We start from the raw sequence: 11,925 nt of genomic DNA on the forward strand, positions 1-11,925 counted from the left end.
AATTTACACCCTAATCAAAAGACGATGCGCTCCAGGAAAATAGGCGGAAACGGCAGTACAAACTAACCGTGCAGCACTTCCGTACACCGTACCGACCAAGGGTTGCAACGACATTGGCTGCATGCAATGTGATTGGAAAGGGGATCAGCGGCATCATCACTTGACTTGCAAAACGCATATTCGCGAAATGAATGCAAGAGCGCACGCATGGCACGTGCGGCGAATTGTAGGCAGCGTGAAATGGATGTATGTATGGTTTTTTTGGCCAAGTGGGTAGTCTTTTCCCCATTTCCATTTACGAAGGATTCGGCACCATAACTGTCTCATTGGCTCACGGAATGAACAAACAACAGCGAGACATACGTCCTCATCCTCGCCTCCCCTCCGTAACAATCTTATATTATTGCAAACCTACAAGATATCGTGAGTGCATGCAGCTCTTGCTGCTGCTGTACAGTGTACGGCATGCTTCAAACGATCATAACGGTCGATAACGATGGCAGACCTGATGGTAATACAGACATATAGACATACTCATACATACACGCACGCAGTCATTACATCCACCCTCCCTCCCTCTCTCCTTGTTCCCCCCTTCCCCTCAGTTTCCTACCCCTTCCCCCCCCCCCCGTGCACAACACACAAAGAAAGCGACGAAATCCCCCTCGTTCCGCAGAAATGCATGGATCACGTTGTGAGTACTTTTGCTTCGTCCTGTCCTGTCGTACTGTACCGTATTGTGCCGTACTGTTTTAGTGACTTGTTTTTCGGGGCTGAGTGAGTTGTACTGGTGTGCTGATGTGATCTGTTTGTTCTTCCAATTCTCTTCATCCTGCATCTTGTCCTCCTCCTTGGTGACGACGATGTCGTACTTCTGCTTTACTTGTTGCAGAGCACCCAGGCAGCCGCGCGGCAAGGGATGGCCGCCGCCAGCACATTCGTACGCCAGGAAGCACATGACGTCATGTTGGCTTCGGCGCCGCCGCACCGTACACTCGACACCGTGGCCAAATAGCTGCCCTGCACATCGACCCCACGAGCGGCGGAGCCCACCGTGCCCTTGGGCGCACCGTTTGGATATACGACACCAGTACTGAAACCCAGGGAACGGCACGCAACCAGCGCCGCCGGGTCGTCAAAGCCGTCATCCAGACATACCGCGCCGTACTCGCCATTGCCGACAGAGGCCTCGAGCCGGATTGCCGTACCGGTGTAATTTCCCGTGACGTTGGCGCCCGACGGCGACGGACTGCTGGCAGCGCGGAGCAGTACCTGCGCCGAGGATGCCACACCGGTACGGCAGTGTACGGCAGCCAACATCTCGCAGGCACCTGCCGCGTCCTCGCCGCTGACGCCAAGCTGCCAGTACTGAATCGTTTGTTCGGGAGCGCCGGTAACGTCGCATTCACTTAGGGTGGTTTCGGAGCCTGTGCAGTTCAGGCGGCCGAGAAACATGGTTGGCAGCGCACCGCTCCGCCAGATGCGCAGCGGGTCACCGCCGCTAGGGTAACCCGCTTGACGACACGCCGCATTAGCGGCATTGGCGTCCCAACCGGCCCATGGGTCACCGCAAACATAGCTCCACGACTCGTTGGCGTTTGGGAACGCCGCGCGAATCTGCGGGCGGAACCACCACCACCACCACCGGGGGTTTAGAGATCGTAGGATGGATGGGGAAAAAGGGCTATAAGCAAAATATGCCATGTGATCAGTGAGTCCCTAACACGATCGTTAACAACAATACACCAGAGGTCGCACAGCCCGGTGTGTCACGAAGGTCTACTTACGGGCACCATTAAAACGTGTCACCACTCTCACCCCCACCACCTCGAATAGCCTTACATACATACATACATACATACATACATACATACATATGCTCGGGCTGCCCTCAAACCCCCAAACCCTCCAAAATTACCTTCAAGATGCCCGTGCCCGAAGTGGCCGCTGTCTCAGGGCCGCTGGAAGCAGAAACGCCCACCAGGCTCACGTGGGTGGGAGGCAGTCGGTTGACACCAGGGGGCGGCGGTGGGTACGACGAATACGTGGGCGGGTACGGCGCTGCATACAGGAGCAGCAGTAACGGTGGCAACAGTTACATACATACAGGCGCTGTGTTACATACACCCTTGCGCTGTGTTTCGGCTTCGGCCCCCGGCTCTCGCGGCCCACAGTGTAATCTAAGTCATACATACATACATACATACATACATACATACATACATACATACATACATACATACATACATACATACATACATACATACATGGTGGCTCCGGGGCCTGTGGCGACGGCGGCAACGGATGCATGGACGGCGATGGCGGTTCGGGTGAGGAGTCCCCTGTGCAGTACGGCAGGAAAGGGAAAGGGAAAGGGAAACCTCGGTAAAACCTCGGAGGTCGGCATGCGCCGGTGAGAATCACACAATGCATACAACCTAATGCATACATTCTGAAACTGACATCAACAAAGGCACATATTGCTCGCGGGGTGTCGGGATGATGAAAAGAAGAAACGATCCTTTGCAAACAATTCCATCCTGTTGTTGTTTCTACCGGGAACGACACCATCCCCGAGATATAGAAAGATGTTGAAGAACCATTTCTGAGGATATGCCACAGTCGCAATGGGGTCTGCGATGGGGCTTACCACCATCTCATGCCTCCTTATCTCATAGCCCCAGGAGGCTCCCCCCGCGGGGGGGTAAGGTGAGTCCCCCAAAGTTTTTGCCGCTGGTACACATCGATACGCGGGTAATGCAACACGCGATTTCAATAGATCCCACGACGAGGTGGATTCACGAGCTAGATCATGAAGAAACGGTGAAGAGGTGAATGAATATAATACCAATGAATATAATAGCTAAAATACGGTATCTCAACAGCGCTACGTACTGCGTGCATGGTTTCACTTACCGTACACCCCAGGTGGTGGCGATGGCCCGGGAGGCGGTGAAGGCGCAGGCGCTACAGGATGCCCCGCAGGAATTGCTGTTGGAGGCGGGACACGCAGGTAAGTATATGTAAATGGAGTGATTACAAAGAGCTGTAAAGCGTTAGAAGATGTAAAAATGATTCTGGTTTGTGGGCGTTGTGAGCAATCGGGGAAGTCGTATCCGCCGTCATATCTGTTGTTCTCAGGGCTCTTAAGGACGTTTCGGGCATTATGGCGATGATGGCGGTAAACCCATGGAGGGAAAAGCCCAGGGTGGAAATTCGGAATGAAGTCGGTGCAAGCAATTACGTGTGGACTTCTAGCACGAGGCTAGACGGTGCAGCATGCTAAACCAAACTGCCATGCCTCAATAATCCGTGCTTAAAATCAAAAACAGTCGAAGGAGCCATTGCTAGCTTCTAACACTCACAAGGTGAATAAGAAGGAGGCGACGGTGGAGGCGCGTTCATGACCGTCGCTGAAAAGGTGGGAAGGCAGGGTGAGGGTAAACAGGTTTAGCCTTGCTTATTTCAATGTGCACGTTGAAACTCACATTATGCATGAATAACTAGGTAGGCAAACATTTTAAGCCTAGCTCAGTTCCGCCCTAAAGCCCCTGTTGGCGCTGCACCACCAAGCATGCCCGTCAACGACATATATCATCCAAATAAAACTTCAAACAATTACGTGCACAGCCCCAGACCTAAACTGCGGGACTCAGGTAGGTTCCCATAGCCTTGGCAATGTCGGCATCTGACGCGAGGTATGTAAGGACGAAGCGTAGCGCAAAGAAAATGCTTAGAATAATGCTGAACCATATCCTAGCTGTCCTTTCTGCGGGCAACACACTGGGAGGGAAACAATGTCGTGTAAGGGATAGAATGACAGTATGCGCCTCTGCCAAACGCGTTGTATTTCATGCCCACTTACCCTGTTAGGAAGCGGGGAACCTCCAAACCCATAGTCGCGCCTTGCTCGTTTTCATTCGCCATGCCTCCGTTAACGCAGGCTGAAATGAACACAGACAGGACCAGCAAAAATGCTCCAGGATACATAGAACGCAAACTATATTCCGTCAGAGCACACCGAGCACTGAGCGGACGCCCTGGGAGCGCCCTTCGAGTCGGCTTCATGTCCTCCCGAAAGCAAGTTTAGAGCGACTGCCTAACCTTAGTGCTGTCAGATTCGTTAACAGTTGTCCTTTTCTTTGGACAAGTTCACGCTAATTCAATGCACGTGCCACCCTTGCCAGCACTGCGAAAAGGAAAAGTGACGAGTCTTTCTGTATATCAGTAAAGTGTAGCAAAAATGATGAAGACGAATGAAGGGACGCATCAATGATACAGTGTAGAACGTGCTGGGACTTGCCTTCAGACGCGCTGCAAGCCGTACATCAATGTTACCTTACGTAAAGTCGCTGATGGCAGGTGGAAGGTGGCCAACCACATTGGCAGTAGTTCAAAATCAAGATTCTCAAGTTATGCTTGCTTACAAAGCATCTGTTCCTAAACCTGGCAGGATGAAACCGAATGCCCTTAACCCTCAACGTTTTCGCCTGCGGCCAACGTCTTCAGCGGCGATTCATGCATCCTTTCTTCCGTAAGCCGCACAACCCACTGGACATACCCGTCTTGTACGGAACGTGTGTACGAGTGCGCAGCAGATCTAACAGAGCACAGCCAGGGGGTGAGCAGGAGATGCCGTGGAACCCAACTCGAACCCCGAACCGCATCCCTTCGGTTGAAGCTGGTGGCAAATAATAACACGTCTAGGGTTGCGTATCTCTTGAGGGTTTCGGATAGGTCTAGATGCACGCTCGCAGACGCAGACCGAAAAGGACAACTTGTTTTACACATTTTTCGCACGTTGAAGATACAGCCAGCAAATCCCAACAATTCCATCGAGTCACACTGCCGTACACATACGTTTTGTCGATGCTACCGTCGTACGACGCGACAGCACCAAATCGCTGATGAACTCGCTCTAGCTCCTACATACACCTCATCGAGTAAAACACTAAGGGAATTTCAGCTTCGGGCTGGACGGCGATTGCCAAGTACACCTGCTGCAACATCCTCACACAAACCTACATCGTCGCCTACAAGTGCGTGATGTAATCCTATGACGGTCGAAAAAGCAGTGATGTCTGATGATTAACCTACAGGAGGTAGACGAGGTCACCGTCTGTTCGTTATAGAGAATTTGTCACTAATGGCGCTGCAGACGCACTCGTTACCCCCCCCCCGGCCGCATGCGGAATATCCTTTGTTGTGCTCTGTCTTGGTCTCCGGCTAAGTGTGAAGAGGATTCTTTCAATCGCATGCAGATCCTCTGGCCTGCAAGCGCGATCTGGGAAGCCGGCGACGTCTCCACGCCAATTCCCGCACTCCGGCTGGATGCGTGTAGTCCCTGCCTCCTCCCGCCACCCTACCTTCTTTACATTGCCTTTTGCTCCTCTTCCTCCCGCCTCCATGCCTATGCCAGGCCAAAGAGGCCCGTTACATACACGTCCTTTCCCCATCTCCACGTCCGGCACTGTCTCAAGCACAGCCCGCCCCAAGCCTGACCCGTCCCACATCCAACACCCACATGCACCCCCAAACTCCGGCGTACGCTGCCAGCCCGAACCCTCACACCGCCACACCTCAGCCCCAGCAAAACACCTTATGCACTTTTGCGCATGCACTTCCCTAAACCGTACTCAGGCACATCTTTCCCCCCTTACAGCCCACTTCCCCAGCATATGCCGCGTGTCCCCTAGCAGCTCGCCCACACCTGCTGCAGCCGCGGCCCCGCAAACCTCCTCCACTTCCTTCTCAATGCAACCCGGGACCAGGGCCTCTCAGTGCTGATGTGGCTGCCCCAGATCCAGATCCAGTCGTACCACATTCATCTTGACATTGGGCGCCCCTCTCAGCCCAGCCACGTACTGCAGCTTACGTGGCATGCTCTGTCCCTTGGCCACCTTGGTTTGTACGGTGGCCTCGCGCGGCCGCCAAACCTGAACGGCACGAAGAGGAGAAGGGTTGATTGGGACAGTGCCGGGTTAAATAGGAGAGTGGAAGAGGGGATGAGAAAGGAGGGGTGATCGGGGCAGTGCAGGGATGAGGAGGAGAGGGAAAGAGAAGGCGAGAAGCATTTTTCCCCGTTCTCCTCTGCGCTTTCCCCCTCACTCCTCCTCTCTCCTCCATTTCTCCCTCGCCCCACATCCCACCACCTACCCACGCATCCACCCACCCATGTACCCCTACATCACCGCGGAGGCCCCGCACCCCGGAGGCCCACCTGCGTCTCGTTTTCGCGCTTGAAGTGGCTCTCCGCGGTTTGCGTGCTGTGTGTGGCCTTGCCGCGCAGGTTGGCCAGTGCCAGTGCGCGTCGCCGCAGCGCCCACACGTTCCATTCGTAATCCTTGTCGATGTATCGCTCCACAAAGTGTACGGGAGTCTGGCAGCCAAAGTCAACCTTGAGTGTGCCGGACATGGCCTGCGGTGAGGGGGAGCGTGGGGTGAGGGAGCGTAAGGTGACATGGCCCGTGGGATGTGGTAGGACGCGGTGCAGTGTACATGTACGATAACGGACGCCACCCTGCATTTGTGTCTCTCTCTCAAAGCCTAGGATGCCTTCCCGCTGCGGTGCTCCCTGGGGACTTCCACCACGTGGTGTAAGTCCCCGGGTGCATGGTGACGGTGTACCATCCCATCCCGCCCAGGCACCCCCAACACAATCTGTACCTGCCCATACCCATACCCACCCACCCACCCAAGCACCCACTTCCTCAGCTCCATAGGACTCCGAAACCATCCACTCACCCCGTACCCACGCAAACCCCCAATCAAACCCCCAGCCGCCCACACAGCGCCGACCTACCTGCAGCACCGCATGCACGTCTGCGGAGGGTCTGGGGGGTGGAAGCCCCAGCGGCCTAGCCAGCAGCGGCTCCTTGCGCACCGCTGCGTCCACTGCCGCCAGGCAGCCGGCGGGGTCGGCCAGGAAGGCCTGCATGTCGGCGTTGGTCGCAAAGCCGTACACCTTGTCCTGCGACGGGAAAAAAACAGCAAGGGATTATTGGGAGAGAGGACAAAGTTCGTCAATTCGTCAATTTAAAAATCGGCGGTGTAACTGAAAATCGCAACACATACTTGTGACTGGGCTGCAGTCCGAATGAAACCCAAAGAATCCAAACCCAAACCAACACACATGTGCACATTTGTGAGTAGATTACCCAATACACACAGACACATGCATACATAGATATTTCTCTATGTTGTTATCGTATAATGTTCCACTCGTGGTAGGCCAGATATCCTCGCGGTACCTGGTAGGCCAGATAGCCCAGACGCGGATTGGACCGCCGCAGGAGCGGGTACCGACCCGTGGGTCGTCTCGCCAGTGTGCCAGCGCAAAACCCCGCCAGCGCAAGGCCTGGCTGGAGCTGCGTGTGAGAGGTGGGGCGAATGTACTCCAGCTCGCCACTGCTGCCACCTTCGGTGCCGCCTTGAAGCGCATCTAGGCCCGCGAGTGTGGTTTCATTGAGCTGCTCCGATAAAGCGTCAACCGCTGCCGCGTTGGAGGAGGATGACGTCTGAGTGCTGGTCGATACCCCTGCACCCGTTGGAAGTTGGCAGTTGGCCGTTGTTACATGTGGAAGTGGGTCGTTGTCAGTTGTCAGTTAAGGCATGTGAAATTGGATCATGGTGGTAATAAAGGTGAGACATTGGCTAGCGGCTGGCACATGTTGGCCATTGTTGCGTTCTTCGTTACGTGACGCGAGCAGCGGCGCTACGCATGAGAGGAAAAACGCTCGCGCCAAACAAACAGGTTAGGGACAGCTGTAGATGACAGCTGTAGCTGACAGCTGTAGCTAAGTGACTGGATAGATGGTGCGCAGGTCCGCAGCGGAAGGCGCAGAAAGGCGTCACTTCTCCTCTTATTCCCTTCTTTCCCTTTCCCCATCCTCCCTCTCCATTCTTTCTTCTCCCTCGCTCTTCTCGTAGTATTTAACGAAGGGGCTATCGAAGCTACCTCGCCACGTTTGTGTGTGTTTTAGTGATCGAGCCTCGATGATTTTCCAATGGCAATGATGGGCTTTGTAGGTAGTGTCTCTCTGTTTCGCGTTTTCGCTTTGGCGCGCTTCCGAGTTGCCGGAGACATTTGCTCTCACCGGGCTTACGAGGGGGCGCCTGAGCCGGGAGCAACAGACTCTTAGCTGGCAAAACCGAAAGCTCCGAAAGTTCGTCGTACAGCCGTTGTCGTACCACAAGCATGCGCAGCTCCTGATGCAGGCCGGTGTGCAACGCGCCGAGCCTGTGTGGCGCCGAGCCATTGGCAGCGACAGTAGGCCAGCAGCAGCGGCGGCGGTCGGTCGGGAAAGTAATGACAGCGGCAGAAAGCCGGAAATGTGCATCAAGCGCAGTAATCAGATCAATTTAGCTAGTGATTAGCGGTGATAGAAGGCCGTCGACAGCGATAGCCGTACGGCGTCGTAGCAGCACCACCACCAGCAGCATAAGTCAAGGCAGTTGCAAGGCAGTTTCAATAGGCCGCTGGCAGCGACATTCGCGTCCCAGACGAAACCTGATGCTTCCTTGACAACTCCTTGTCAGTTTTCCGTTAGCTCGCAACACTGAGGTACTGTACATACATACGCATCATCATCAACATCATCATGCCGTCATCATGGAATGGCCCTGCGGCGCAGGCGACAGCCTCCCCTCCCGTGGGTGACCTCTGCCACCCACGCCCACGCCGTACACACCAGCTATCCTTCCCTCCTTAGCCTCTGGCCCACATAACGGGTTGCCAAAACCACACAGCACCCGTGCTCCTCCCCACCCGACCCCAGACCAGGACAGACCAAATCTTACGCACCTGTCGAAGAGAGGATACACGGTGTCCTTGCTCACCGCTGCCGATTGCCCAACCGACTCGTGCACCTGCCGGGCAGAGGGGAAACAACAAGAAAACATCATGGAACATCGTGAGACACGTAGCTCAAGATTAGATGTGTAAAACAGGGCGAAACTGAAACAATGGACGCGTGTAGTCCGCTACAGTTCCCTTTAGAATACTTCAACGCTGAAGCCCTATCCACTCCAGACTCCATCCCTGAATATACAAAATTACACATGCCTGCATGCACACCCATCCTCTTCCGCGCACCTGCACGAGTGTGTGTTCCAGCTCCGCATCAAGCAGCTGAGCTGCCTCAAGACCCTCCTGCAGGTCGGCCTGCACGGGAAACAACAGCATCAACATCAACATCAACATCAACATCAATATCAGGATCAACATTAACAGCATCAACAGCCGGGCACGCCTATCCAAATTTCCTTTCGATCTGATTTTTTACTTTGCGAGTTTCTCCAACCGTAAAAAAAGCCTTTTGGCAACACACTTTTCAGACGCCCTTCTGGAACTCCGTCGGATGGGCGGTTTGACCTGGCAAGCAGGGTAGCTTGCGACGGGGGTTCAGTTCCCGCACCCCGACCGCGTCAAGAAGACACACACAGTTGTGTAAAGTGTATAGGCCGTCGGACGCGTCATCCGGAGCATCGCCGGATGTGTTAACCGTGTTACCCAGAGGATGAGATGGAGAACGTAGGATGGTTATGGTGTGGTGAAGTGAGGGCGCGAGCGACCCGTGGGTCACATGGATGGCGCCGTCGACAATGCGCTCGATGATTGTCGCCCAAGGACTTGCTCCATGAAACGTCCCGCTATGCCCCGGGATATACGCCTGGCGTTACGGCGGACATGCGGCCTCCATGAAGCCACAGCAATGTAACGCTGTAAGATCTGGGCTCAGGTTTCTTCAGGACCTGTCTCATCCATCGCATTCACGTGCTCGGTAGATTAGCCCAACCCAGCTTGGCTAGTGTTGCGCTTATCCCTCCTCAGGTCCCAAGCTCCCGCAAATGCCGTACAATACAGTACAGTACGACACGGTACTCACATGCAGCGACTCGTACAGCTGCAGGGCCTGGCCGCGATTGAGAACCTCCGCGTGAAGCAGCGCGCGCCGCAGCTCCTCCTCACCACCCGCAGTCGCCGCCGATGTAACAGCAGCGGCTGCAGGCCCGTCGCCGTCTGCGGGAGGCGGCGGCAGCTTGGCCACCATCGCATGCAGTTTGGCCATCTGTTCCGTTACCTCGGTCCGGCACCTGGTAGCATAGGTTATTGGCCGGTTAGAATGTCAGGGCATAGCAGTACCCAAAGCCTCTGTCCTACACGGGGCCTGGGATGAGATTCCGACGAAACTCATAGCCATCCCCCGTCGCTCAAGCCGCAACAGCACCGGCCAACCCCCACCCCATCACACCACCTCAACCCCGCGATCGCGCTGCAATCGCGATACATTGCAAGCGACGGCGCTAAAACCCTATCGCCCTCTCCCCATAAGGTGTATCGGTCGTTCACCACCCTCTCCCCTACACCGCACCCGGCCCCCTCCGTCGCAACCCCCTTCAGGTCCGCACCTGTTCAGGTCCCGTAGCAGGCGTTGCGCCTGCGGCAGGTACGACGCTGCCGCCGCCGGCAGTGCAGTGCCGCCCTGTCCCAGTGACCGGTTGTACAAGCAGATGCCGGTGGTGATGCGCGCCAGCTCTGACAGCTGGGCAAGGCGCTCTTCCTCCGTCAGCGTGAGAAAACGCGCCACAGCCGACACCGGAAACACGGACTCCAGCGCCGCGCGCACCTGTCGGCGGTAGTGGTGGCCGTAGCGGTGTTGGTGGTTGTAGTGATGGTGGCGATGTGGAACGGGAATCGCACGAGGATATGGCCCACAGCATCCTAAGCTCTTGACACCAAATGGATATACGGCACGTGGGTGACCACGTGTAAGAACGGTGCGTGTGTACATATACACACACACCCCTCGCCGCACCTTGGCCTGCGATACCTATTCGTTACGGTTAGGTATTGCTTTGATCAACATACAGATTGTAAAAGTGTAGAAATGTGCGAAAATCTGCCGTGCGCTGCAGCCAACCCCACAGGCCAAACTAACCAGGTTGTTCCTTCCGCGTCGCCATCCCCGGATGCAACCCTCCTTCCCTCCCTCCCTTCCCTCCTTGCCTCCGCATTCGCATCTGGGTCTTGTACGGCAAGCTCCATGCTGGCTTCCACACACACAGCCTCTAGAACCAGTTTGTAAAACTTGTCGTAAGCCTCTGCGGAATTGCCTTTCAGCGCCCGCGGGCCAGTCACAGCTGTGGATTCGTGCGGGGGTAAAAAGGGGATAGTTGGGGGTTAGGACGACGGCAGACAAACACATACAGCTGAGACCCAGTCTTAAAACCCCCCAATACTAAAAAATTAAACCCAGAAGTAACTACCAGGCACGACCTGGAAGCTAGGCTTGGGAATCTGCGCTTTAGTTACTTCTGGCGGAAATCGCAGATTTTAGCCAGCAGAACGATGGCATGTCAGCTATGCCACCTCCAGTGCCACGGCAGAGAAAGACTCCGATGCTGCTTGTACTCTGGTGCGACGGCTACACAAGTGCAGTCACCCAGGATGCAAGTTGTCCTCCGTTACAGCCCGTCCTTAATTCGAATGTCCCCAAGATGTTGTGGCGGTTTAGGTTTTCGGTATTGTGGATCTACTCCCGTGTTATGTTCGTCGTTGAAACGCGCCGTGGAAACCATGTGGGTCGTGGTCGGCGCTGCGGTCACCTGGACGCACCTCGATGCAACATGCCAGCACGCTCTTGCTGCTCCCCGGTTTCCTTTTCGATAAGTTCGCGTTGTTGCTTGTATGCAGCCTCCATTAGAACCTGTACACGCGCCCGGACTACGTGGTCTCCCGTGTTTGCGGGCTGTCGATCGGATACACAGGCAGGGGCCTACCTGCATGATAGCTGTCTTCAGCCGGGGATCATTCCCGCGAGACAATATGCTTGCCACATGCTTGCTGATTGATGCTACGGCCTCTGCTGGAACCTTGCCGTCCAGATGTAAGCCGGGCATAACTGTCTCGAGGCTACCGCAAGC

General features: G+C 55.3%; 1 protein-coding gene across 1 annotated transcript; it reads right to left on the minus strand.

Annotated features, from left to right (window-relative positions):
- Positions 1-879: 879 nt before the first annotated feature.
- On the minus strand, positions 880-11,901 carry mot36 (uncharacterized protein; the record flags this gene model as incomplete). Its single annotated transcript, XM_002951927.1, has 21 exons — positions 880-1,427; positions 1,470-1,617; positions 1,919-1,961; positions 1,991-2,061; positions 2,268-2,283; positions 2,917-2,967; positions 3,366-3,413; positions 3,866-3,944; positions 5,876-5,936; positions 6,221-6,418; positions 6,803-6,970; positions 7,251-7,537; positions 8,097-8,239; positions 8,804-8,868; positions 9,095-9,163; positions 9,417-9,671; positions 9,888-10,095; positions 10,411-10,628; positions 11,066-11,142; positions 11,618-11,750; positions 11,782-11,901. 21 exons carry the CDS (start codon positions 11,899-11,901, stop codon positions 880-882), a joined length of 3,006 nt encoding a protein of 1,001 aa, XP_002951973.1.
- Positions 11,902-11,925: the final 24 nt, after the last annotated feature.

Source organism: Volvox carteri (assembly GCF_000143455.1).
Source record: "Volvox carteri f. nagariensis unplaced genomic scaffold VOLCAscaffold_26, whole genome shotgun sequence".
Classification (NCBI taxonomy): Eukaryota; Viridiplantae; Chlorophyta; class Chlorophyceae; order Chlamydomonadales; family Volvocaceae; genus Volvox; species Volvox carteri.